The 27,967-nt window shown below is 41.8% G+C and overlaps 5 protein-coding genes across 8 annotated transcripts in view; all 5 read right to left on the reverse strand.

Annotated features, from left to right (window-relative positions):
- Positions 1-17,037, reverse strand: part of LOC108606426 (death-associated protein kinase related) — a 37,882-nt gene extending 20,845 nt beyond the window's left edge. The window contains exons 1-2 of one of the 3 annotated variants that reach the window (XM_017996530.2): positions 16,950-17,037; positions 15,495-15,879 (exon numbers count right to left, since the gene is read on the reverse strand). In XM_017996530.2, coding sequence (XP_017852019.1) covers positions 15,495-15,625 — 131 coding nt within the window. In that variant the 5' untranslated portion in view covers positions 15,626-15,879; positions 16,950-17,037. Of the gene's footprint in view, positions 1-15,494; positions 15,880-16,916 lie in introns of all 3 variants that reach the window. The other 2 variants (XM_017996531.2, XM_017996529.2) reach the window with 2 other exon arrangements.
- Positions 17,038-17,934: 897 nt separating this feature from the next.
- LOC108607144 (probable tubulin beta chain CG32396) lies at positions 17,935-19,657 on the reverse strand. Its single transcript, XM_017997786.2, has 2 exons — positions 19,409-19,657; positions 17,935-19,340 (listed from the first exon to the last, which is right to left on the reverse strand). Exons 1-2 carry the CDS (start codon positions 19,463-19,465, stop codon positions 18,036-18,038), a joined length of 1,362 nt encoding a protein of 453 aa, XP_017853275.1. The 5' UTR covers positions 19,466-19,657; the 3' UTR covers positions 17,935-18,035.
- Positions 19,658-20,007: 350 nt separating this feature from the next.
- On the reverse strand, positions 20,008-21,014 carry LOC108607145 (signal peptidase complex subunit 2). Its single transcript, XM_017997787.2, has 2 exons — positions 20,873-21,014; positions 20,008-20,737 (listed from the first exon to the last, which is right to left on the reverse strand). The coding sequence occupies exons 1-2, from the start codon at positions 20,900-20,902 to the stop codon at positions 20,207-20,209; spliced, it is 561 nt and encodes a 186-aa protein (XP_017853276.1). The 5' UTR covers positions 20,903-21,014; the 3' UTR covers positions 20,008-20,206.
- A 138-nt stretch (positions 21,015-21,152) lies between these two features.
- On the reverse strand, positions 21,153-22,533 carry LOC108605493 (ubiquitin-like modifier-activating enzyme 5). Its single transcript, XM_017995238.1, has 2 exons — positions 22,203-22,533; positions 21,153-22,146 (listed from the first exon to the last, which is right to left on the reverse strand). The coding sequence occupies exons 1-2, from the start codon at positions 22,460-22,462 to the stop codon at positions 21,204-21,206; spliced, it is 1,203 nt and encodes a 400-aa protein (XP_017850727.1). The 5' UTR covers positions 22,463-22,533; the 3' UTR covers positions 21,153-21,203.
- Positions 22,534-22,723: 190 nt separating this feature from the next.
- LOC108606670 (cytochrome P450 4g15) lies at positions 22,724-27,903 on the reverse strand. Of its 2 annotated transcripts, none has more exons than XM_017997002.1 (6): positions 27,612-27,903; positions 27,237-27,471; positions 26,978-27,175; positions 26,462-26,644; positions 23,209-24,168; positions 22,724-23,135 (listed from the first exon to the last, which is right to left on the reverse strand). In XM_017997002.1, exons 2-6 carry the CDS (start codon positions 27,439-27,441, stop codon positions 22,936-22,938), a joined length of 1,746 nt encoding a protein of 581 aa, XP_017852491.1. In that variant the 5' UTR covers positions 27,442-27,471; positions 27,612-27,903; the 3' UTR covers positions 22,724-22,935. The 2 variants fall into 2 exon arrangements, with proteins under 2 accessions (XP_017852491.1, XP_017852492.1); XM_017997003.1 differs by having other exon boundaries at positions 27,237-27,474.
- Positions 27,904-27,967: the final 64 nt, after the last annotated feature.

Below are 27,967 nucleotides of genomic sequence, written 5' to 3' on the forward strand. Positions count from 1 at the left end.
CGTTTATATTTTTGATTTGGCAGGCAGGCGGCAGCGAAAGTTTTGTAAAACGATTTGTATCAAAAATAATTTATAATGCGCAGAGAAGAGTTTGAAACTAAAACCGTTAGTTGTTTAGAATTGTGCTAAATTCTGCGCTTTGTTCGGCGGCAGCGGGCAGTCGATTGACCCACTTGGCATATGCGGGGTGGGGGGTGGAGTTAACTAACTGACTTTCTACAGCGCGCGGCGCGGCGTTTGATTTTGACAGCTGATTAGATCTGCGCCCCCACACACACACGCGAGAAAGTCGCACAAGGACGGCGGCTCCAGCTCCAGCTCCAGCTCCATCAGCATATCAATGGCCAAAAGGAGCGCAGCAAGTGCCGCCGCCGCCGCATGTGGGCGCCTGTCAATGATGACACCATCGCCAGTCAGTCGACCCAAGCAGCCCACACATAGCCACAAAAAACAAAACCAGCTGCCGAAATATAAATTTCAAGCAAGAGCAACGCAGCAACAATAAAAGTTAAAGTTGACTCGAGTTGAGTTGAGTTGAGTTGAGTTGAGTTGAGCGCTTAGCGTAGCGTAACGAAACTTGAAACTGGCTGTGATTAAATTGTGTTTAGCGCCTGCGACTGCATTTCGATGTGTTAAATGGCCGGCAAGGTCATTCAAGGTAGTTGGCTGGCTGGCTTACGCTGCGTATGCGCAATTTGGGCAGCAGCCAATGCCTTGATTAGCGGCGCTATTAATCATTCGGCAGTCACAACTAAAACTAAACCCAACCTTGGCCTGTCTTTCGAGACTCTTTGCGGTTGCTGGAGACTTCACAAATTTCATATATTTCATATATGTGTATATATAGTTTTGTATTTTTATTTATTTGTTTAGGCGCTGCTGCTTTTTCTTCCTGCTGTTACTCTCTTGGCCTGGCCTGGCCTTGGCTCCCTTTGAATGATTGGCATTTATTGTATTTTTGTTGTTGCCATTTGTTTGCTTAATTATTTTGCATGCTGAGCTGCGCTGATTTTTTTTGTTTTTTTCTTTGCGCTTGGGCCAACAACTTTTCCTTTTTAGGTCAATAGAGCGGAATTCCGTGCAGTTTATTGAACTGTAACTGTACCTTTCACGACTCTTAGCCTTATGTAATTATTTTTGTAATCATTTTTGTAGTTGCATTTACTACAATTAATTATTTATTTATTTATTTGTTGCAGGCGACAAAGACAAACGTTAATTGATTTTTATTGCGCTCAGTTTGGACTTGAGGCGGCCGCGGCGACCACGCCCACGCTAGCAGACAAAACAAATTGCAAATTCCGCAATAATATCTGAGCGACTCAGACCCGAGACTCAACTCACTAAACTCTGCGACTGTTGTTGGCCATAAAATACAATATTGTCAATATAAATTTCAAGTTCATTTGCATACGCGAGTGTAAAGTGCAGCAGCAGCTTAAACAATGTAGAAAAGGCAAAGAAGGTTCTAGCCGACGCCTAGATACGCTACAATAATTTTACTAACTAACTATGTCTTACTTTTATTCAAATCCAATACAAAAGTTTGATTTGCCAATCAATTTTTATTGTCTATGACTAATTCATTGAATTTATTTTATTTATATTATTTTTAATAGTATGTTAATATTTTAAGCGTCATGTATTTTTCTTTATTTATATATTTAATAATAATTATAATATTTGGAAATTATTTTTATATTTTTAAACACAAGTTGTCTTTTATATTTGTGTTTATTTTTATCAAATGAATTGCAATTTTGTTAAATTTAATTTCAGTTACATAAATATTTTGTTTTATATGCCGCTGGCCTCAATTATGTTTTGCACAGTTTCCTAGTTCGATAAAAATAATATAAATGAAAAAAAAAAATAGTTAAATATATGTTTGCTATAACTATCAACGTTGTGATTATTTTTTATGTGTGTGTGTGTGTGCATTTAATATAAATTTTATTTTCTTATGCATAAGATAAATTGCTATTTTAGCCAAAGGTCAGACACACACACACACACACAACTTGTTGTTGATTCATTCGAACTCGAATTCGAATCCGCATTCGCATTCGCGTATTCGCATCTTTAAGCTGCAAGCTCTGCCTGTGGCCTGTGGCTGTTGCACTTATATAGACGTAATCGCGTATTATAAATAAAAACATTGCACTCGAAATGTTTTCGCTTTTGACGCCTAATTAGTCATAATTAACGCCGATATTTTGTATTGACATATAGTATATAATAAGCGGAGCTGGAACTGAACTGTCAGGCGAACAAGTCTGCATAATTATTAAGCTGAGTTGAGCTACAAGCTAAATGTCAAATTCTAGTGTTTAGCGTCTATATTGCGTATACGTCAGTCAGTCAGTCACTCAGTCAGTTTAATGGGCGAGAGCTTAGCTTAGATTGTAGACTTTGTTGCCCAGCCAGGCGTACAATGGGCAAATTAGGCGCTTGTTCTATCAAGTTGCGCAGTTCAAGAGGCTATTGAACTAAACGATCAACGATCGACTGACTGGGGCAGCAAAAAAAGAATTTATGCAGGTAGCTTTTGGGAATTTTTGTATATTTTGTAAGTTAAGTAGATACTGCTGCATATGCAACAGCAGCAGCAAAAGGCAAAAGAACTTTAAATTCTATGTCAATTAACGGTCTTTTGTTTACACAAAAATGAAAGAAAAAGAAACCAAAAAGAACCAACAACAATGACAAAAACTGAAAGAAAATAAAGATCTTTGTATAAGCCCAAGCCAAAGCCAAAGCCAGAGCGCTATGACAAACACACACACACACACACACATACAGCGCTGCAGCCAAGAGCGCCGTTTGCTTAGTCGCTCTTTCTCTTTTGCTGCGCTCTTCAAGCTTCAGCTGCTGCTTACTGCACAGTGCTGGCAGCTTAGCTTGTTTAAAGCTAGTTTTAATAGCTTGTGCTGCCAATTGTTGCGTTAAGCTTGTGAATTTATGTGCAGCTATGAAGTCAAAAGATTTCAAGCTTGCATTATTTTAGACAGTTATTAAAACATGTTTCAATAATGCGTTTGGCTGCAAAGTAGCGAGTTTTCAGCTTGTTTTTAGTCAGAATCTAGCTTAGGCGTTCAACACTGGTGCGACTGACTGCTAAGGTCACTTGCTTACACACACACACACAAACATTGAGAGACACATGCGTGTGTTTTTTTTTTCTTCTGCTGTCTATGTTTGTCTTTTGCATTCTGTACGTTCGCGCTGTCTCGCTCACGCTTATACAAACTTGATCTAGTTATGAGAGCTGTTGTAGCTTGCCAAAACAAGTGTGTCAATCAATCAATCAATCAATCAATTCAAGTTAGATCGAACAATGGTGGAGAGCCAACGTTGACACCTTTGCGCAGCTTGCTGGACCATCAAACTAAAATGCAAAGCGAAGATAACTTAAACTGTTTAAGCGGCAGCTAATAAGTGGCTAACTAGTTTGGCCATTAGCGAAACGTGTTTGCGATTAAGCCAAGCAGCAGCAGCAACAGCAGCAGTCCACAAGAAATGCAAGAGGGGAAACCCTTGACACAAACCTAACTGCTATGCAAGTGTAGCGCAGCAGTTACTGTTAATCGATAACTGTGAAGCGCTAATCGATAAGCAACAGCAGCGGCTGAGCTGATGCGCATATATTTTGTAACTTTTTAATAATATTATTATTAAAGCTATATTTTTATAAATTTTTTGCTGCTGCCGCCGCCGCCGGCTTGTCGCTGCTGCTGCTGCGGTGAAAGTTAATTTCTTCTTTCGATTTTCGCTTGCCGCACACACACACGTAGAGAAAGAGACAGAGTGCACTTTTCAAATGGGCAGAGGCAGCGGCAGCGGCGCAGCCTCTCGAGTTTACAGCGAGATTACTTTCGGTTCGGATCTCGTATCTCAGTGGAATCGCCAAGCAAGAAAGCTCATCAAGCGTTTTAATGTGACAGTTGTTGCACTTTTCGGAGTGTGTGTGTGACAGTGATAGACCTGGCCAGCCACTCACTTCACTCCACTCCACTCCACTCCACTCCACTCCAGCCGGATGCAAAGCAAACTAAACTGAAGAACAACATTCATTCATTCGCTCAAACAAACAGATGGGGACGTACGAATGCAAAATATGCGATAGATTTGAGTTGAGTTGGCAAATTGTTTCAGAGCACAATTCCAAGAAGATTTCGGAGCTCCAGAATTCAGCAGAAGTATCTTTGGCTATGCGAAAACTCGTTCATAGTTCGCTTTAATTATAACGCGCTGGCTTGTTTTCAATTTCAAGCAACACAATTTGTATATATTTCTTAGATTTCTAGTTCTGTCTGCTGTGCTCTCATGTAGGAGGTGCGATCGATTGCTGCCCCACAGCCTCTGACGTTTTATAGCTGTGTTTGGGTTTCAGATGAAGCTTTGATGATAAGCAACGCACACGCTTTGAGGAAGTCTGTCTGTCTACTTAACATTCTTATTATTGTCTATGGACGGAACAGCTGTTCCAGTAAGAGCAGCAGACGAGTCAAAGTACGCTAAAGCACTTTGAACTTAACAAAACGTCTAATTATGTATGTGTGTGTGTCCAAGACAAATTATTGTAAGCACTTTCTACAACAAGAAGAAGAAGAAGAACACACAACCCAGTTAGTTAATGAATGGGAAAATTCTGAACAAAACAAACAGCAAAAGCAACTTTGAGTTGTTTACCAACGGTAAAAAGCATTAAGCATATATTTATATAAAAAAAATAAACAATAGCATATTGCACAATTGACAATTTGTTGTTACTAAGTATTTCCACTTGAGTCAGTCTGCGCTGGCTAACGGTTAATACAGGAGAAATGACCTTTGTCCATTGATTGATTTCAGTTCAGTCCAATGACTTGTCAAGTCATGCAGAACCCCAAACCCGCAACCCCCCCCCTAAACTAAACGCTTCTTAAGCTCCGCTACGCTTGATTAGTAATTCCTCTAACTGTTTATTGATGGGCGTATGAACGGACGGGCGGACGGACGGACGTACGTACCACGTTCTGTGGTTAATAATGCGCAACAAGCTTGACAGAAGTTCAATGTCAAGATTTTGTTGTTTTTTTTTTTCGGCTGCTAAGTTTATTGAACTGAAAATAGTTTTCGAAGCTGCGCATCTTTTTGCAGCGACTGCCATTCTAACTTACAGCCCAAAAGCCCAACCCAAAGTGGCTCTGGCTATAAATAAATAAATCCACAAAGCCGTCCATGTGGTCATTTATTTTTATTATGCTGCTGCTGCCTCTCTCTCTCTCTCTCTCTCTCTGTCTGTTTGTTTGCCCTCTAAAAATAATAACGAAAAGTCTCGCCTCTCAGCTCAACTACAAACTTTACAGTCGGCGGCGTTCTTGGCCTTCAAGATCCCATCGATAAACCCCCCACTCCCAACTCTCTTGGGAGTTTGAGAAAAGCTTATGAAAACAGTTATTTAACAATTAACATTTTTGTGCTAGGTTCAAGGCAAAGGCACAGTCGGAGTCGCAGTGCCCGCACATTAATTAAAAATCAATAAATTTTCATAATTAACAAATAATCAACATTGTATGCCTATTATCATTGTCATTGCGCTGCCTAAATTAATTAGCTTGAAATAAACAATTAGCCTTTAACAAAAAGATTAAAGAAAGACCCATCAAGGATAAAGATAAAGATACTATTCAACTTACAGTGCGCATTTACAAATTTTAGGCTTTATATAGTTGATCATATTGAAAATAAACTATACTAACAATAAATGAATGCATAGCGCTGCTTAAAGTTGAAATAATCGAATTCATACAGTCGAAAAATGCATATTATGTGTACTAAGAGTACTGCTTAGTAAATTCTTTTGATGCTTACAAATTCTTCAGCTTAATATTGGCAAACGACCATAGAATATTGTAATTGTATAAATGATTTTTAAGTATTCCATTTTATAAAATGAACTTCAACTAATTTGTAGTCTTACAACTTGTAATTACAATTTAATTACTTGCGTAATTACTTGTTATAGAGCACTAACTACTTTGAGATATTAAAGCTACATCAGCTGCTGTCCATCGATCAGTTGTCAGTTCCCAAGCTCTGCTCATCACAAGCTCATTAAACTTAAAGTCACAATGGAGCGAGAGCGAGAGTTGATTGAACTTGCGTCCGTTTAAAGGCTGTCAAAGGTTTTTGTTAGATCAGGTACAAATAATTATGATATATGCGCTATACTATATACGCGATATGCAGGAGTTCTGAGTTCATGAACTTGCTGCTGCTGCTGCTGCTGCAGAGCAAATCGCTGAAGCGTGCAAATTATGCAAAATAAGCGGAGATTTAAACAAGACGGATGGATCGCATTTTTTCGGACTTGGACTCTTTCGCTTTGTCTGGGGTACTTTGCATTTGCATTTGTTAATTGGTTGAGCATTTGCACTGCATGAACAAAGTGCTGGCAAGCCACAGAGATTAGCACAGCATATTTAAATGCACTTAAGCTCAAAGAGCTGAAGAAGCAGCAACTGAAGCTGAAGCTGAAGCTGAAGCTAAAGCTGAAGATGGATATGGAGATCATTGATATTTAGCTGTTGGCCTAAGCGTCAAGCTTCGTTGCAACTGCTGCAGCTGTATGGGTTTGCAGACTGACCAGATTGTTGTTGTAGATGTTGCTGCTGCTGCTGCCTCTCAAGGCAACGCGCTCGGCAAACGACCTTGACAGCAATGTCGACCTCGTTGAACGTTGGTAACATGGCCTGGGCTTTGGGTTCGCTTTGGGTTTCGTTTGTGGTCGCTCTGGTTCGGTTTCGAATTGAAATTCAGCTGCGAATTCGAAGAGATCATTAAGCTGAGGCAGCAGCAGCATTCCTTTGATTTGATTTGTCGCCGCTTTTGTGTCTTTTGCATGCCCCCAGCCAGCAGCTCACCCACCTCCCCACCCCACTCCTCTCTCATCTGCTGCTGCTGCTGCTGCGTACTTGAAATGCTTTGGCGTTTATAGTGCGGAACGCGTTGCGTGCGTCGTTTGTTCATTTCATTTGCCTGTTTGCCTCTCAGGCATTCTCGCTGACTTTGGTCATAACTATTTAGAACTATTCAAATAGTGCTGGCGATAGCATTATCGGGCCCTTTAATTGAGCTTTGAGCTATGAGTCAGCGAGACTCATTGGCAATTGAGCAAACAACAGCAAAAAAAAAGCTTAATTAATTAAATTTCAATTGAGTTTTGTACACTATAAAAAGTAATTTTATTTATTATTAATTATTTGCATAAAGTTAAGCTGAATTTGCATATAAATAAGCAGTTAGTTATATTTAAGAAACATAATTACTTAAATAATTCAATTGTAATTGCAGTAATTCAGTAAGTAATTTAAATAAACAATTCGTATAAATTGAATTACAATTATGTGCAAAATAATAATGAACAATTTTCATGTACGCATGTAATTACGCAAGTAATTAAATTGTAATTACAAGTGCATTTTATTTATAAACTATATATATATATTTGACTGATATTATATAGCGTTAGTCCATGTTACAAATTGAAGTAATTAAGTTTTAAAGCACAATTATTTGCAGCTAATAAGACAAACTTAGTTAATAAACTAATCGACAATGAGCAATTACTTTAGTTTGATTTATGCTTATCTATTATAATTACTCTTGTAATTACTGCCCAGAGTAATGCACTTTGCTAGTTCTGTTTATACATTTTCTATATATGTATATAGAAACAAACGAGGCAGTGTTAAGTGCATGCGACAACAAAATAATAAATTACATTAATTAGAAACAAAAGCGAAACAATTAAAAAAATATCTAGTGGGTAAATTTGCCAGCCAGACTTGCATTTCTGGAATAACAATTAATGCACACAGACACATATCTAATATATAAACAATGAATAAATGCAATAACGAAAAGAAATTGCTATGCACGTGGCTCAATGTTATTTGAAAATTGTTGCTATAACTGAATGGCGTCAATTTGAATTGAATTAGTGCAAGTGAAGCAAATAGGAAATGCAATCAATAAAGTTGCGAATAGAATCGAATCGAATCGAGTCGAAACGCAACGCAACGCACACGCAGCAGCGATAGAGAGAGAGAGAGAAAAGAGATAGAGGGAGTGAGTGAGAGAGTTGCATAAATTTAAAGACAGCAATTAGCATAATTTGATATTAATGAATATAAATTGTTTGTGACTTTCGCTCTCTCTCTCTCGCTCTCTCGCTTACCTTTGGGCCTCAAATCGCTGCTCTTGGCCATGTGGCTTATCTTTGTGGCACTTTCTTTGTGCAACACGTTTCGCTGTCAATGGCAATAGCCATGCGATTTGACATTGCCAGGCGCGCTTTGCTTTGCTTTACTTTGATTCTCACTATGTCGACGTTTGAGTCACAACTACAACAACAACAACAATTTGCAAATCAATTTTACATTCAACTTTAAAGCTAAAGCTAAAGCGCTGCGATAATTAATTCAACGGAAATAATGTTCTCAAAAACAGCAACAGCAACAACAATTCAGAGCCATGCGTCAGCAACAATTGTTATTGTTGTTATTATTTGCTCTGTTTTGTCACCTTTTTTGTCGTGTGCTTTAACCAATTTTGGTTGTCAGAGAGTGCGCGAGAGCCGCTTTCTAGCCGCTGAGAAATAAAATAATAATAATAATAATAATAAATGTGCGCTTTTTGGCTTTTGTCAGTTGATTGATCGATTAATCGCTTGACTAGTTGACCCGTTCAATTTCTTAATTGCGTCGCTGGCTTTCGCCAAAACTTTTTGCTTTTGTTGCCCGTCAATGTCAACAGCGTCAGTCAACATGAGATTTGGATCGAAGCTTATCAGCATTACGTATACGTAACGTATATGGCTAGAGAGAGAGAGAGAACTGATTAGAAGGCTTTTCGTATGCGACTGAGCGAAGCGCAAGTGCTAAAGTTCAACTTTTGTTGTTAACGTGTGTGTGTGCAATTTACCGTTAATAAACGTTTATGCATTGAAATAATGTAAATTATTGAAGTAATTTAATAAATTAAATTTTATTTTATTTATGGTTGCAAATTAATAAAAATTGAAATTCGTATTTAATTAAAATTTGTAAGCAAATGGATTTTCTTACAGCTGCATAATTGTTTAAGCCTTAGTTACAGCTTAACCTTGTACTCCAGTTAAATATGTATGTAAATGGCAGAGTATACAAAATAACTGTGTTACGTGCTTGGCATTGCAAATAAATAAACAAAAAAAATAACCGAAATCCGTTAAAAATTCGTAACGCATAAGCTAAAATCGTTTGGAATCGCTTGGTCACTCTTTGAGTGGAGGATGAGCTTGTCTCACTTGTGGGCGGGCAGCCACAATAGTGGGTGTGTACAGCGAGTGAAAGAGCAAGAGAGTGACAGAAAGAGAGAGAGAGAGAGAGAGCGAATCATAGCCATGAGGTAAATAAACTTCTTATTACCGTTTCGTGCTTTGTGTCTTTCTTTTTCATTTGTATAGCTCCGATTCTTATGACTTGTTTTTTTTTTTTTTGTTATAATTTTCGTATGTTTATGTTAATTTCCACAGTGTGTGTGTGTATGCGAGGGGGAGGGGCAGGCGGTTGCAGCCAAGCAAAACGTGACATCGTTTGGGCTCCATGATTATAACGGCAAAAATACTGCAGGCTGAACAACTGAAGCGGGAGGCGCAGGGCAGGGGACAACAAGCAGGCATGGCATAACGTATAGGGGCTAGTTCCAAAAAGCAACTACAACTTGCAACTTGACTACTTGTTGTTGTTGTTGTCATTATCCAGAAGGCTTTAACCCGCGTTGACCTGTGTAAAGTTGCGAGACCAACACACACTCCACATGCAAAATGGAACATTCGCTTTTTGTTGTTGTTGTTGTTGTTGTTGTTGCTGCTGAATTCGTTGACTTTTTTGTTCAACAATTTTTAGTCGACAATTCTGCTGGCGCAACCCGTTGTCAGATTTTTGCATAAGTTTTAATGAGCAATTGCATCATTCGCTCGCTCGTTGGGCTTACGAAACAATCCTTCGTCTGCTATTCTCGTTAGTTTTTACTCGCCACTCGTCATGCACTAAACGTTTTAAAAACTCTAGTTTGTACACTCAATCGTTAGACTTGACTGCAATTCGTTACATTTTACTCGCTAGTGTTACTCGCTAGCAAAGTGCATACACTAATCGTTTCATAAATTGTTATTTTACTTAAATTCGTTACTTGGTCCACTCGCTAGTGCCAATTGTTATACAAACTTCTGTTTACTTGACTGCAATTCGTTACATTTTACTCGCTAGTGTAACTCGCTAGCAAAGTGCATACACTAATCGTTTCATAAATTGTTATTTTACTTAAATTCGTTACTTGCTCCACTCGCTAGTGCCAATCGTTATAACAAACTATTCGACTTCAGCATATTTGACTAGCATTTGTTAATTTTTACACTTTTTACAAATCGTTGTAAACTAAGCACTAAGCGTTATATAAACTATTATTTCGTTTAATTTTCATACTAACTGTTATACACAAAACTGTTATACTTATGTATATTGCTCTATTTGTTACTCGCTACTCGCTTTTCTGCTTGGTTACTTTCTACTCGCTACTCAATTTATTAAATTGAACACCTACTCGTCGCTTTTACTCGCCGCAGCAACTCACTTGTTGGCGCTACGTGTAGTAATCAAATCATTTATAACCACTTTGAGCCAAGTACAAACCACAAGACTTACTTGTTACACAATTTTCGTTTGTTGGCAAATAAAAAACGCTGACGCTTCAAAGTGATCGACCTTGTTTTCGGTCTTTACTTTGTATCGCTTGGGTTTGGGGTTTTTTTTCTCTCTCGTTGTTGTTGTTGTTGTTGTTTGTGTTTTGGTGCGTTGCGCGTTTGTTTGTTCCACACAAAGTATTGTAAATTTTAGAAAAACGCATTTAAACTGAGGGGGGGAACATACATTTTCAGTTATCTATATAGCTATAGCTATATATGTATATGTAAAATTACAGGTAAAGCTTTAGCGTATGGCAAATCAGTTGGAATTTGGGTGCATGGGGAGTAGAGTGAGGTGACGCGTATTTTATCTTATCAGCAGCAACGAAGTTAGCAACGAAACGATTTGCTGAGTGGGTGCAGGGAGGGCTGTGGGTGGTTGGTTGGTTAGTAGCCAAGAGAGCACCCTTAACCTCATTTTTGTTTTGTCTATTTACCAAAAGATAAAATTCCAAGACAATCATATCTCAGCTCTAGACTGATCAGCAAGCAGCAGCAGCAGCAGCAGCAGTGAATGTGGCACGAACAGCGCAATCAAAAAACAAAAAGGAAATGAAACGCATATAAAGCTGCTGCTGAGTGATGCAGACATTTCACCATGTGGCATGCGGCATGTGGCAAAAAGCCATTAAAACGCTATAAAGCCAACGCAGCAGCCCTAAATAGATAGCAAAAAAAAAAAAAATATAAAAATGCAGCAGCAGCTGCAAGTTGCAACAACTTCCGGTGTGGCTTGCTACAAATGCTGCTGCTGGTTTGGCAAATGAAATATTCAAGGTCGTAGCACAAGTTTATGGATGCGTTAAGCGTTAACTGGCTAAGACCTTGGAACTCACAAAAAATAATTAGGCAATAGGTTAAAGTTGGCTGCTGCTTTAAGCGGAAATTGAGCATAAAGCACAAAAGGCCAGAAAAACTAAGCAGCGCTAACTATTAACAACAAATGGCAGATCGAACTTGCAACCCCCAAAATAGCCAACGGGCAGGGCAGGGGAGAGTTCAATGTTCCCAAATAAAAACCACAAAAACCAAATCAATTATTTATGTTAAAAGCCAGCGCCCCAGGGGCTGACTGCAGCCATTTGTCTGTTCAGAGGGGGGTGGAGGGGGTTGTCAACTGCATTAATTAAACAACTACACCCCCTATGCATTTATTTATTTGTTTTTCGTTGCCAGGGCTGCACACGCACTTATCACCAAAAGCGGGAGTGAGAGCGAAAGATTTATCAGCTGTCAGCATAGAGAACATCTTAATGAAAGTTTTTGCTCTGCCACAAAAGCGACAACAACAAGGAAATGTTTACAATTATGTTTGATAAGCAAGAAGTCGTTGCAGTTGCTGTTGTTGTTGTTCATATCTCTTGCATGCCACTTTTTACTTTTTGTTGGCAACTGCAACATCAGCAGCAGCAGCAGCAGCAACTGTTGTTGATGTTGATTGCACTTTCTTCTGGTGCGTGCGGCTTGTCTTGCTTTTCTTTTTGTTGCTTTAATTTAATCAGCGCACATAAGCAATTTTATTTCTTTGATAAAAAAGCAACTTGATGCATTTAAAATGGAATCGAATTTCGAGTTTGTCAAAATGAAATCATGAAAAACTATAATTTAAATATTTAGCTGCTGCTAAGCTGTCAAAAGATTTTAATCGAATTAGCATTAGAATTATTATAGCGCTATAATTAATAATTAATTTAGTGCATACAAATTAATATTTATGCAAAATTAAACTCAAAACTTCAACTTCACAGCTGCTCGCATCGAGATCATATATATATCGCATATCATATATATATATATATACATATATCTGTAGCGCGTGCTGGTTATTTGTTTAGCTCGCTGCTTTTCCAGCGACACAAACAAACAAAATGCCTTTTGCTTGAACCCAAACTAACAAAAAAAGAAAAAATAACGAAAAGCAAGAAGCAGCAGCAAAAAAAACCTTTGGAATGTTGTTTATTTGGTTTGTAGGCTGAACAACACATTTCAATTTAAATTGCTATTGAAAATTGTTAAATCAACTATAACTAGCTCACAGCTTTGGGCGCTGATTTTGGTTACATATATTTTGCACAACTTTAAGCCACCCTCGTGTCCCATTAACAAAGCGTATTGCAGGAGAGAAAAGAAAACTATGACAATTAAGCATTAAAAAACGTTTGCAATTTCAAATCGAACTGTCATATATTGAATGCATGAATGAATGAATTGAGCGAGCGTTGTGGCCCAATTTTAATAAAGTTTTGCTTTGCTTTTGCTTTTTTTTTTTTGTTGCTTGCTTACCAAATTACAATTCAATTGGCCTGGCCCTGGCCATAGCTCAACTGTGTATAACGTAAGCAAATTCTGCTTACGTCACAGGACGCTTGAGCGCCCACACAAAAGTCCTAACACACACACACACACAAATATAGAAATGTTGAGCCCCAGAGCTGCTGCCAGCTGACGCACGAGAAAATAATTTTGTGTGTGGGCGGCTCAAACAAATTGCGCGTGAGCATGGCCCACAGACTCGTTCGTATGGCCAATATAAAGGCATAAGGGTAATAACAATAGCAAGAAGAAGAGAAGAAGAAGCAGCAGCAGAGCTTCAACAACCCTCGTCAGCAGCTTTTCAGTTTGCAGTTTGTTTGAATCTCTATTAAAATTGATGTAGCTACTCTGCTGTTGCTGTCTCTCTCTCACTCTCTTGCTTTTTGCATAATTTATTAAAGCTACGATAAGTTATGTTAACTGCTTAGCAAACTAGAGAGCGCTCGCTGGTTCATTAAAATAGGCAGGCAGCTAAAACATATAACGGCATTTTCTTAATATATTTATTTTGCTTAGCTAAATCGATTGCATAAGGTTATTTAATGGAATATAGCTTGCTTGCTATTTTATTAAGTTTTTTTGTGCTTAACATACAAATTCAAATACTAAATAAAATATTTGTGTGTAAAAAACAAAACAACAAATAAATGTAGAACGTTTTGTCAAGCTGACGAAATTCAATAATAAAAAAAACTGACTGATAAAATTTGTATTTATAATACGAAATTCAAATGTCATTTGATCGGCAACAAAAATGCGAAACATTGTCTTGGAGAAAAAATATATAAAAATAATGTTTGTTTACATAAGACAAAGTGTGTTTGTGTGTGTGTGTGTGTGTGTGTGTAAATACCAAAAGGATCATATTAACACCTGCGCAAGTTGTTTGCATATTGAAAATAAATTCAAATTAACACTTTGCTTCAAGTTTGGCTGTTGTTGCTTTTAATGTAAATATGTTAGCATGTATGCATGTGTGTGAGTGTGAGTGTGTGTGTGTGTGTGTGCATCAGCCTTCGATGAGCTGATAACATTGCTTATCAAGTCACACACACACGCGCACTTGCACGCTTATGTGAAGAGTTTTGAAAGCTTTGAGCTCAAGTGCCGTTGTCTCTTGCGTTTTGCGCTTTGTCTCTTGTGCATTTCTTTTTTCAATTAGTTGCTTGTTCTAAGCTGAGATGAGCGACCTTCAAGCAAGAGTTGGGAGAGCAGTCACAGTTACGCTTCAAGTTGAAGAGGGCACCACAGACTTTGTCTCAAGTGTGCGTGCTGGCTGTCAACTACAATTCTTCTCTTTCTCTCTCTCTCTCTCTCACTCTCTAACTCTCTTTACCCTTGGCAGAAGGTCAGGGGCAATCAGGAAGCGCCTGAGCTCTATGCAAATTAATGTAGTGAGGGGGTTATGCGAAAGACGAGACGACAAACTAATGAGCGGAAAAAGATATATAGCGAAATTCAAAGAAAACAGAGCATACACAATAATAAAAATAATAATAATAATAAAAACGAGCCGAAATGCAAATCTAGCAGTAAAGGTAGCAGAGCAGACAAAAGGCAGCGGCAGCGGGCAAACTGCATTTCTTTCATATGCATAAGCGAGTGAGAGCGAGAAAGCGCAAGGGAGTGCGCGACTGACGACGGCGGTGACAGTGGCAGTGAGAGCAGCAACTGCGGCTGCGACTGCGACTGAGACAGCGAGTGGGAAAAATGCATGGGCAAAATAAAATGCAAAAAGAACGGCAAAAACAGCAGCAAAGCGAGCGAGGGTCAGTTAGAGGCGGCAAACGGGGACAGCAGCAGCAGCAGCTGCTTTTTGTTGTTGTTAATGCAGTGGCAAATGCCACAAGGGCAGACAAAGACAACGCAAAGAGTGCCCAATGCAAGCTTGCGTGTGTGAGAGCTTCTATTTCACACACACACACACACACACACAAACACGAACGCGAGCGCAAAAGCCACAAGCCAAAAACAAAACAAGTTTTTCGATATTCGTTCGTTGTCAGCAGCGCAGTCAGCGGTTGCGACTGCGCAGAAGTTTTCAGTTTTCAAACCAAAATAAAATGAGAGAAAACAAACGTTTGCTCGCTCAGCTTCGCCCAACGACAGCATGCACTTTGGCTAACTGTTAATGCTGCTAACTCAGCATAAGCTAAGCTTTGGCAACTTATGTATATGTATACCCTATTCGCTTACTTCAACTGGCAAAGTGTATTGCAAAATTGACTGTTGACTGACTTTCTTTAGGAATGCTTTTTGTTGCTTTTGTTGCTGCGCTGCTGCTGCAGACGTCGCAGTTTTCGCTTTTTTGGCAACTCTTATTTGCGTGTGTGTGTGTGCCAAACACGTTTTATAATAACCAGAGTTTAGAGTATATATATTATGTATATAGAGTGGCATCACTCACCTGGCAAACGGCGTCTGCTCCACCTCGTAGATCTCGTTGATGTCGTGCGGCACAAGTAATCCCTTCAAGCGCTCGGCACCAACGTCCAGCAGGCCATCGCCTATGGGAAAGATGCCCTCTTCGGTAAACATGTTCTACAGCTCGCTCTTTCGCTCGCTCTCGCACTCGCACTTCACACACTGCTCTCTCTCTCTCTCTCTCTCGCTCTCTCAATTGATGTTTTGGTTGCTTTTCTGTTTTTTTTGTTTTTTGTTTCTTTCTTTACGTTTACGTTTGCTTGCAAACAGCAGCTTCTCACATTTATGATTTACTTTGTTTTATTTTCAGGATTTGGCTTTTCTTTCTTTCTTTTTTCGTGGAGGGGGGCAACACCGCGTTATACAAACTGAACACATTAAAAAAAAGCAAAACAATAAAAATTATTACTAACTATTATTTATACACACTGCGAATAAAACTGAACACAACTGTCGCGCGCGCGCATTTAACACTCATTGGTCACGCTACAATACAGTGGAGCAGGCAGCGGCGCAACAGTCTCAGTCGCCGTCGCTGTCGTAGCAGCGGCAGCGTTGAGAGAGTAGTGGCTAAGAAATTCCAGCGCCCTTTGAACTGCAGATGCAACAGTCTGTGTGTTGAAGAGTGACAGCACTAGGGATGCACTACCAACAACAACAGAAACATTTAAAAAAAAAAACAACAACACAAACAGCGGCGGCGGCAACAAAATTTTTTTCTTGTTACTCTATTGGCAGTTTTGCAGTTATTCCGTTAATTTGCTTTGCAATGTTAAATGCAGTAAGCTCGCTCGCTCGCTCGTGTGTTTGTTTGTTTGTTTGTGAGTAGAGTGAATTTATTTGAGTTTGCGTTTTCAACGCGGGCGGCAAATAATGCACAACATGTTACACGTTATTTCAGTCAATGCTGTATCTCTATCGATTGTGCCAGTGTGCGTGCTGGTGCGTGTATGTATACGCTGCTCAATGCTGGCTGTGTTGGTGTATACCGTACAGACCGTCGTGTTCTCACTTCACACAACTTCGGGCAGGGCATAACAGAAACAGAAACAACAACAACAGCTCCAGCACAACTTCTTGTGCTGTGAAGCTTTTTTTCTTTATGTATTTTACTTTTTTGTTTGTCCAGCTTATAGCACATGAAAAAAATGTTTAACAAAAACTGTAAATTTGAAAAACAACTGGCGTTTGCTGCTTCAATTTTTGAAGAAAATTAAGCGAAATGAAAGAAAACAATAAATAATTTGTATTGCAGCGCGCGTGAAATGCTTGTAAGCCTGCGTACGGCGTTTATAAATTGAAAACAAACACAGCACACATGACACCCGCGCTTGTTGAGAGTTAAATCAATGTCACATTGTATTATTTATTGTATATTTGTGTTCAATTGCCGACAATATCATACACTATGAATGTTGTTCAAAGAAAACATCCGCACCAAGAATTTACACAACCTTCCCCTTCGGCAACAAATTTAACACTGACTAACTATCGATATGAATGAGTAAGAAACGCGCTAACATTATCGATAGAGTGAGTTTGGCTGTTAACTCCGTGTTGAGCTAACAGCTGTTAAGTTACTGTTGCTGTTACCGCAGCGAGCATGACTAACAGCGGATGTTACATCACCGATGCAACTCTGCGCGGGCGCGGCTTAGAATTTGAAATTTAAAAACAAAAAAAAAAACAACTGAAATGAGCACAAGCGGCCCGTTGGCGTCGCCGTTGCTGACTAAACACGCTGCACACTTGCCGAAATCTTGACACGCAATGGACAGTGGGCGCTGCATTAGGCCTAAACATAGCAGCCGCCCCTTTTTATTGCCATGGCGCCGCCTATAAATTCTTAATTTAGACATATGCATTTATGTTTTTATTTATATTTACCTATGTATGCGCATGCAACCAAGCAGGCAAGCAAGCATTCAGGTATAGCTGCTGGCGTTGAGTCTGTGCGTGCTCCACTTGCGTTCAAATTTTCATGAGCAGGCCAGGCCGCCTGTTCCCAGCGGCAGTCGGAGTATTTTTGTCACAGCGGGAAGAGGCATCTTAGGAATGCGGCGCACCAAAATAGCCCAAACCAAGTGCAAAAACCTTTGCCGGGCGCGCATTAGTATACATAGTATAGAGATCTCTCTACATAGCTCATGTGTGCTGTGTGGTGTGTGTTAAGATATTTATGCGTGTTATTAATAGTTGCAAACCAAGATGTAGATGTGGCATGTACATGGATGTGTGTCTATTTGTGGGTAGGTATGCACTTGGGCAGTGCGCTGAACTGCAGACGCACCGAACTTTGGCCGACTATAAATAGGATGCAGTGCAGCAGCAGCGGCAGCAGCAGCATTGGCAAAATGTCGTGTCGTGCATTTCAAGTTTAGGCAGCTCTGGCATTTGACCTACGCACAAAAGTTAAATGGAGTTGCCAAAAACGACACGCGAACTTTTTATTATTTGCAGACGAACAACGACAATGACAATGACTGGCGCCCATAGGTAGAGAGATGGATCATCATTATTATCATTATGCATCCCCGCAGTAGGTGCATTGGGGGCCGGCGGCTGCCTCGTCGCCGCTTTCGCTGCCACCTTGGCCATCACCCGAATCCCCTGCACTGCTGCGATAGTCATCGATTATGGCCTGCAGCTCCTGCTGCGCCTCGATGAACTCCTGCTCCTCCATGCCCTCGCCGGTGTACCAATGCAAATGCGCCTTGCGTCGCAGCATAATGCTCGAGCCGTCGAGCAGCCGCTGGAACAGCGACTGTATGGCCGTTGTATTGCCAATGAAGGTGGCCGACATCTTGAGCCCACGCGGCGGTATATCACAAATGGCCGTCTTGATGTTGTTCGGTATCCAGTCCACAAAGTTATGCAGATTCTTATTGCGCACGCCCGTCATCAGCTGGTCGACCTCGCGCGGCGACATGCGGCCACGAAAGATGCCCGCGGCGGTCAGCAGCTTGCCCTTGCGCAAGTCGATGGCACAGAGCAGATTATTGCTGGAGAAGATCTGCTGCACCAGCTCCGAGACGGTGCCCTTGCTGAACTGCTGCTGCTTGCAGGTAACCAGTGGCGCAAAGCCTGGTATGAGGAAGTGCAGCCGTGGAAACGGCACCATGTTCACGTAGATCTTGCGCAGACCTGCATTGAGCTGGCCGGGAAACCGCAGACAGGTGGTTATGCCGGACATGGTGAGTGCGACTATGTGATTGATGTGCTCATAGTTGGACATCTGTATCTTCAGATTGCGATTGCAGATCTGAAAGAGCGCCTCGTTGTCCAGGCAAAAGGTCAAATGGGAGTTGTTCACCAGGGCGGGTATGCTGAGCAGCGCATTGTAGGGCTCCACTACTACCTGCGACATGTTGGGCGACGGTATGGTCACGTAGTTGCAGAGCAAATTGTCCGGATACTGTTCGACGAGCGCCTCCATGATCAGTGATGTCAGGCCGGAGCCGGTGCCGCCGCCTATGGAGTGCAGCAGCTGGAAGCCTTGCAGCGAATCAACGGACTCCACCTCACGTCGCGTATTGTCCAGCACCTGGTCAAGTATTTCGGCGCCATCCGTATGATAGCCGCGGGCAAAGTTATTGCCCGCACTCTCCGAGCCGGCGACAAAGTTCTCCGGTCGATAGAGCTGGCTGCTGGCATTGAGACGCTGTATGGTGCTGGCTTCCGTGTCGATGATGATGCTGCGCGCATAGAACCGCTTGCTGGCCGTGGCATTGAAGAACACATTGATGCGCTCCAACTGCAGTGGACTGGTGCCGCCAAAGCGTCCGGACGCATAGTCCACGCCATGCTCATGCGAGATCACATGCCAGAACTGTACGCATGCATGGAAGTGATGAGTGTTGTTGGAGTTGGAGTACAGCTGTCTGCTCAGCTACTCACCGCATCCCCAATTGAGTTGCCAGCTCCGCCAATTTGCAGTGTCACTATCTCACGCATGCTGCTGCTGCTGCTGTTGGTGCTGGTGCCTCCTTCGCTGCTATCTCTCCACTGCTGAGCACTGCTCCTTCCCTTCTCGGCCTTGTCGTGTCCTCGTGCCTGAATGTCAGTTATGTCGTATCAAATGTTTCAACTTTTCAAAATATACAAACAAATTTTGCTATTTATTTCTGGGCCGAGATGGTGTTCTAAAAAAAAAAAAAACTGAAATTGTGCCCAGTGAGCTACAGATGAGATCCGACCGGAGAGCTCTGCTCACTACTTTACCACGCGTCATGGTTCGCTCGGAATACAATTCCAGCCCTAATTGGTGTCATTCATTCATTCGGTTTGTTACATTGAGAAGTGAATTTTGTTTATTTTAACGGAGATCTTGAATGAATTGCAATTGAAGCTGTCAATTCAGTTGCAAGTCTTCGATTAGTTCTTATACTATATATGTAAGTTTAAACATTATGCATTCAATTAATCGTTCACAACATTTACTTCAAAATTCAGTGCAGAATGTTTTGATTTTCCACTCTCTTAAGTATTCTATTAAAAATGTGTGTGTGTTTACAAGCATTTTCTGCGGATTACTACGATTAATTTAATGAGAGGGAATATAGTATGAAAGAACAGAAAGATTAAAAAAAAATCTAATTAAGAAAAGCATTTATGTTGCTTAGCAGTAGAACAACGAATTGTTACAAAGCAGACAAATGTTGTTAAACAATAAGTTTGGTTGTGTTGCGTCTGCACTTAATGCTTCTCATGCAGCAGCCAGTTGAAGATTCGGTTGACCTCCAAGGCCACCAGATTGTCTAGTACGATGCCCTGGCTGTCGATGTAGTTGGCGCAGGAGGCGATGCTGCTTGCCTCGCAATGTCCGCGCTCATCGCGCACAATCAGCTGTAGAACATACATGTCGTCGTACTTTTTCATTTCGGAGCTGGCCTCCCAGGTGCGGTAACTTTTGTTGTATTTCTGCGAGGCAACGACAAAGGTGCCCTTCTCCCGGAATGTGGTGTGCAGCGTTAGCACGCCCATGAGCGCAAAGTAGGCCAATACGCTGAACAGGAGCACGGTGCGGGACTCGGGGAATGGGTGTGTAAAGTCCCAGGCGTGCGCCATGATGGCTACGCCGACAGCCAGCGCGCAGAGCACCAAGCGTGTGTTCACTAGTCCAAACTGTTCCTTCAGATACGGGCGATCGCCCAGCAGGCATGTCTTTACCGCATCATCCAGCGCATGCTTCACCGCCGATCCGTCCCACTTGTTGATCTTCACCAACTGTTAGTTGTATAGAAAAATTATATATTAAAGCCAAGCCGACTGACGTGTACAAAAAAAAAAAAGTATTGTTTTCAGCCGGCTGCTGTTCGTCCACGGTGCCGCCTTGTGAGCTGTGCCAACTGTGCGTTTTACCTCTTCCGCGGGCAGCTCCTTTTTGCTCATCTTGACCACAATCACAACTCGGTTCAACTAAAGCTTAATATAGTTTTATTAAAAACAACGCTAGCTTAGTTGTGCTATTGACAACGCGACAGAAATGTACTACACAGTAGTGTGACCAGCCAGCGTGACAGTATTTTCTAGCATTGCAAACTTATCGTATATCGAGCAATGTTATCGAAACCTATTCAAATAAGCAAAATTTTAAATGTAATTATAACAATTTATATAGCTTTTACAAAAAAAAAAAGAGAAAATGCTAAATACAAATACAATTCTATAAATAACAGAGTATGGAATTCGTTTACATGGACTTCATTTGTGCCATCAGGTCTTCCAGGCTTACTTCGGCTGCAGCTTCGCCCGCAGCTGCTTGTGGTGTTGCTTGCGTCGTTTCTTTCTCTGGCGCCTCATATGCCAATCGCAAGCCAGCCGTCACCTGTGTGCTGTCTGTCGCTTTACTCGTGCTTTCTGTAGCTGGCGCATCTTCTGACACTAGTTCAATGCCCCAGTCATTACTAGCATGCACCGGCTCATCACTTACTTCTTCCTTTTGTTCTACTACTGGCTTGGGTCGCGCTTGGAATTCCTGTTGACGCAGCAGACAGTGGCGGTCGTCACACTGCGTGTTGGGCCTGAGTGTCATTTTTGGAAAGAAATCGTTGAGCGCATTGTATCCCAGGTAGTCAGAGACCTCTCCAAAATTTAGCAAATACTTGAGCGCATTCTGCACTAGCAGTCCTGCTGTAATACCCATGGTTGTGGGTAGCGAAGCAGCGCATACACCCTCACGTTTTAGCGTACGCTCGTCAATGTTTTCAGCCACCACCAGTGGTGGTGCGCAGGCAAAGCACGCTGTATCGCCGGGCCGTATAAACTGTATGTGGCCCGAGACGGCGTTCTCAGACACACCCGATTCGAACCAGAAGAGATTCTTCTCATTGCAGGCGGCGTTAATGGTCATGCGCGCCTCAAAGTTGTCCACGCAGCTGAGCACCAGATCTACGGGCTGGCCAGCTTGTATGCCGCTCTCCGTAATGGTGGTGAGAAACTTGTCAAAGTTATCTACGGTGGTAATGTTGTAGTTGTGGGTTTCAATCCTTACATCCGGATTGATGAAGGACAGCGTACGCGCCGCTGCCTCCACTTTTGATAGGCCAGCCTGGTCCGGTGTGAAGAACAAGCGATTCATGTTCGCCAGCTCCACCTTATCATAGTCGAACAAGATCAGTTTGCCTACGCCACACCTTTTAAAAGTATAAATCAATTGTAAAATTTGCAACTCTTCATGAGCGATACTTGCCTTGTAAGCATATCCGCAGTGACACTGCCCACACCACCCACGCCTACAATGGCTACTGCTTTGTCACGTATGCGTTCGTAGTCCTTCACAATATTCATGCGTTGCAGTGCCATAAGGCGGCTGTAGGGATTGGAGTCCACCACCTCGGCGGACATGCGCTCGATACGGTCGCGTGCATGGCGATTGGTGGTCTTCTGGTCCTCCAGCTCAGCCTTTAGCTCGGCTATCATAGCCTGTAGTTCGTCTATAGCGCTGGGCATGGTTCGAATTAGGTTAAAATAAAACAAAAAACAAATCGAAGTATGCTGTCGTCGTGTCACTTTCACAATAACAGCTTTTTCAACAGCTGTTGATATAATGTTATCGTTGTGTTAATTGTCAGCTTGTATCGGCAAGCCACCACAACAGCCGCTGTTGGCCGTTAAATTAAATGAAAACCACTTTTAGCATTAATGCAAATTTGTTGTCAAAACATTACACATATATTTTTTTTTATTAAATACACAAAAAAAAAGTAATAATTATAATTGTTGCTTTATGCTGGCTTTGTTAATTGTTAATGTAACGGTTTAAAAATCTCAATCAAATTATTGCCTGTGTGTGTTTGTGTAGTCTGCCTGTGTGTGTGCGCGTTTGTGTGAGATTGATGTGTTTGTTGGTTTTATTTTTTTTTTTATGTATATTACTGTATATTAACCAGGACTATCACTTGAGTAAAAATATTTGCATAAGTTTATGATGCTGCCGTGCTGGCGGTTGTGGTCGCCAGTCCAAACTGCCGTGGTTGCAGGCGAATGCGGAAGCCCTCTTCCCGCTTGAGTATGATGTCCGCCTGCAGCTTAAAGTCCGACTCACTGAGGTCCGAGTAGACGCGGTAGTTGCGCATTATGGTCGACAATAGGATCTTCAGCTTCAGCATGGCATACTTGCGACCTGTAAGTTCGGAAAAGAAGAAAAAAAGGAGCAAGCTTAATGCAGTCTTAGTGATGACGCCACGCCTACTTACCCACACAGCTGCGCGGTCCGGCGGAGAAAGGTACAAAGGCATAGTAGTGCCGATTGGCCTGACGCTCCGGCAGAAAGTTATCCGGATCAAAGACATTGGGATTGGCATAGACCTTGGGATTGCGATGCAGCAGAATGGTGGCCACTGTCACTGTGGCGCCGCGTGGTATAACATAAGGTCCTGAGTTCAACTTTAGATCTTCCTGCAGTTCGCGAGCGATGAGCGGCACTGGCGGATACATGCGCAGCGTTTCCATAAGACAACGCTCCAGATACTTCATCTCGAGCGTGTCCTGGAACGTGGCCGGACGCTGCGAGTCACCGAAGATGCCATCCAGTTCGGCAATCACGCGATCCTGTATGCTCTGGTGTATGCCCATCAATGAGAGAAAGAAGGATGAGCCGGCCGCTGTGGTATCGTGTCCCTCGAACATAATTGTGTCCACCTGCTCCTTGATCTCCGTGTCCGTAATGAGCGCACCGTTTTGCGCACTCTCCAGCATTAGATCCAAAAAGGCCAAACGCTTCTTCTCGCCAATGTCATTGTCCTCCACATCCAAATCGTCCTTTAGCCCAGCGGATTGACCATACGAAAGTCCGGCGACAGGCGTTGCCGCCACTGAAGGTGCTTGCGATTGCGGTTGCAGCTTCTGCTGCTGTTCCCGCTCACGCTCCTCCTGCTCCAGCGCAGCGGCCTTGAGCTCACTCTGCGCCAGCGAGCCACGTGTGCCCTGCTCAAAGGCCGCCTTCTTGCTGCGTATAACCTTGGTGGTCAAGCCGTGTATGATGTTGAGCAGACGACCCTGGTCCTTGTAGTAGCGCGTCAGCGTAAAGATGAACTCGTTGCGCAGGAAGATGCTGCGATGGCGGGCATGGAGTATATCGCACATGCGCATCACGGCCATTGCATACTCAAAGCCGGACTTGTCCTGCGTTTTCTTCGATACGCCCATGGCAGTCTCTACAGAAAAAAGTAGTTAAAGCAAATGGATGGATTGAGATAGAGATGGAGATAGGGAAGCGATTCTGGAAAGTGGAATGCACTCGACTGACCCAAGCGCCAATTGAACTTAACAAACATACAATCGGGGTACTATCTAATTGTAGAGATACAATAGATGCAAACGAGCGAGCGAGCAAGCGAGCAACGCTGCGTATGCGTAATCTGCAACGCAATACACATTTGAGCCTTGAATTGGATGCACTGCTGCATTGCTGGCTGGCTGACTGGCTGTCTGGCTGGCTGCATTGATTGATTGTAGCGCGTCTCAAAATTTCCGGCACAAATAATTGTCTGTTGCATGTTTGGTCAGTTTTACTTTTCTCTCTATTGCTTTGGCCCAGTGGCCAGTAGCAGGCGAGAAAAACTTGTTGTTGCCGCCGCTGCCCACCCGGCTGCCATTTTACCCAATTTTGCGGCATTATGCAACTTACGTGCGACTTACAATGTACAGAAAGGAAGAGTCAGAGCGAGCGAGAGCGAGAGCGTCTCACATGCAAACCAAAAATGATTTGCACACTTTATAATTTTTATATCGTTTGAATGTTGCACTCTTAATTGCTAATTGCCCGTTTGCGTCAGCGAAACTGCAGCCGCTGCTGTTGCATTCAAATTTTCCTGATTAAATGCTTAATGGCAGTGCGACGTGGTTTTAATTGCACTTGGCTTGGGCTTAGGCTTAGGCTTAGGCTTGGGCTTGGGCTTGGGCTCGAGCTGGGGCCGGAGCTGTTTTCATCGCATCGCTTTTGGCAGCATTTCAATTTAACTAATACGAAGGTAACGGGGCTCTGTGCTCAGTACTCAGTACTCGGTTATGCAATGGCCTAGAAACTAAACGTCTGCCAGCCAACTTTAAGTGGGCCACAATGTCATTAACATAGGCTAATACTCGTACTCGTCGTAACGGGCGCGCAGTTGGGGCAAGGCGATCCCGGTTTCACTTTTGCTGCCAAAACGTGTTTGGCCTTAACTAAATGGCCACCTAGTATATATAGTAGGTTAGCCATATTGATGCCTAACGCTTTACATGACATAATCTATAAAACAGCAGGGGGATTGTCTGTTTTGTTTCGTTTTGTCCATGAGCGCTAAACTAGTGAAAGTCTCTCTCATAACCAGCTGGGGGCAGCTGCAACCAGGAATAGCTCAAGTGGTTGTTCAAATCTATTGTTTTATATAAATGTTGTAAAGTTTTTCGCACGAACGAATGTACTAAAGAAATATTTTTCTTCCAAACTATTTTTACTATGCTTGAATCTGCTTACGTAACTAAAATATAATTCTTTCAAAATCTTTACTACTTTCAGTGACTAACTAAAATAAAGCAAATGATTTATTTTAAATAAATTAAATCATTATATAAACAAACATATATAATAGCAACAAATAAATTTATATAGAGTGAAGTAGGAGAAATCGTTGAAATGACTAAACTTTTTATAACTCTTCAAATATAAAATAGATAAAGACAAAGAAAAGGTTTATTTTTTAAATAAATGATATTATTATATGTTTTTAATTTGCTTTTGCATTTCTGAACTATTCCATGTTAAAATCTGCTTACATAACTAAAATTAAATTGTGCTAGTGATAAATAAATGTTTCCTCATTTTTAGTATAGAATCTAAAGAGATAAACTATGGATATTTCCAGTTGCTACTACTATTGCTGTTTTTTGATATAGTATGCAAGCAAGCTAATAACTTCCGTTTTATAATATTACACTTGAAAGAACTCATTGGCATAAAACAATTTGCAATTCAGATCGTTCAGATAAGTAAAAAAAATTCAGTCTTTGCCAGTTACTAGCGGCCTTAGCTCATTAATTTTTTGAATTGTACAGACAGAAAATGTTTGAAACGATTTGAGGCACCGTTTGTCCGTCTGACATTGTTTGTCAGTGTCCGTGTGTGTGTGTGCGTGTATATAAGTATGTAAATATTTATTATGTAGAGCACAAAAGCGGTGAAATGGACAATAAACAAAAATTTTGATTTGTGCGAGTATATAGGGAAATGGGTCTGTACTCAATTGTGTTCTATGTGTGTGTGTGTGTGTGTGTGTGTGTGTGGAGCACTAATGACAAGCACAAAGTGCTGTCACGCACACACACACACATGCATGCATGCAAAAAAAAAAATTCTACTTAGCAGAATACGGATTTAAATCAAAATCGTTGAGGCTGGGACTGCGTGTGAGTTGACTGTACCGTTTGTTTTCTATCCGTGTGTGTGTGTGTGTGTATGTCACTTACCCAATAGAATCTCCACGGTTGCCTCACTCATGTAATCATGACAATCAAATGTGCGTCCATCCTCCGCACACAATTTCCGCACCACATTGCGCGAGTTCTCGTTGAAGAGCTCGATGAAACTCTTCAAGACATTCAAATGGAATGTGGGCGCGATTAGTTTGCGATGTGCCCGCCACTTTTGACCTGATCGAAGATTTAAATACAGTTATGTAGCTTAAAAAACGGCTGAGATGAGCTTAGCGAGCGAGAGAGAGACAACTATATATGCGCAAGTAAGCGTTTCCTCTCATTCTTTTATACTATGTACTGTATTTATTTATAGCCGCCATTTGTTATGCGTTGTTGTGCCAACTGTCAGGCTTACAAATCGTTTAATTAATTTATGATGCGACAAACGCAATTTAAATTGCATTAGCTAAGTCCTACTAGACTCGCTCTCTCTCGCTCTCTCTCGCTCGCTCGCTTGCTCTCTCTCTCTCTCTCTCTCTCTCTCTCTCTCTTTCTTTGATAGCTCACCTGTGCTTATGAGCAGACCATCGCCCAGCCAGGGCTTGAAGAACTTGTACTCAGAGGCCTTGTCGATGTAGACATGACTGCTCAGCAGGAGCTCGACATCGCGCGGATCATAGATGAAGACCACCAGCTTGGGGCCAATCCACATTTTGGCAATATGCTCGAAGGGTGTGCTCTTGCGTATAACTGTTTTGAAAACAGCTGCAATGGAGCAAAGGATTAGAAACACACAGGCCACAAACTAGCACTTGGTGCCACCTACACGAAGCGGGTCCGATCACATCGAATAGATGGCCAACAATGGGCAGGCCGCGTGGTCCCGGCAGACGGGCGGCCAGCTTGTAGAGATGAGCACGAGATAGCCGCCAATAGATATACCAGAGCACCAAGGTCGGCAGCAGCAGCAAATAGAATACGCTGCTGGGCGAGCCCAGAGCAGCGTCTTTTTTCAGCACCTCCATGGGCATGTCGCACTCAAACTAACTAACTAAGCAGAGCTGCTAAGGCAGCCAAGCCACAAAAAAAAAAAAAAAAAAATATAAATTACAAAAAAAAAAAAAGAAAATAATAAAATAAAATAAATAAATATTATTGCGCTTTGTTCGGAAGCACACGCAAAAATAAATACAACACACACCCGCTGAGTCTGGTGTGCCGTACGTAGCCGGATGCTGCCGCGGAGCGTAGCTAGGACCGTAGTAGAGCCGTATAGAGTACACCCGTGTGCACACCGTTGACCGTGCAACTTTCGATTTAATACTATTTGCGAATCTGCTTGCTATGTTGCTCGTCCGCCGTGATACTGATGTCTAGCTGCGGTTAGCCGAGCGCGCCTCAGACACCCACGCACACACACACACACACTGTGGCACTGGGCCCACAAACGTTGGGGCACCGCACCACAATAAGCGCGCAACAACAACAACAACAAAAATAATAATAAATAACAATAATAAATACAATAAGCTCTAATACATGTGTATGTATTATAAA

Source organism: Drosophila busckii, chromosome X, assembly GCF_011750605.1.
Source record: "Drosophila busckii strain San Diego stock center, stock number 13000-0081.31 chromosome X, ASM1175060v1, whole genome shotgun sequence".
Classification (NCBI taxonomy): Eukaryota; Metazoa; Arthropoda; class Insecta; order Diptera; family Drosophilidae; genus Drosophila; species Drosophila busckii.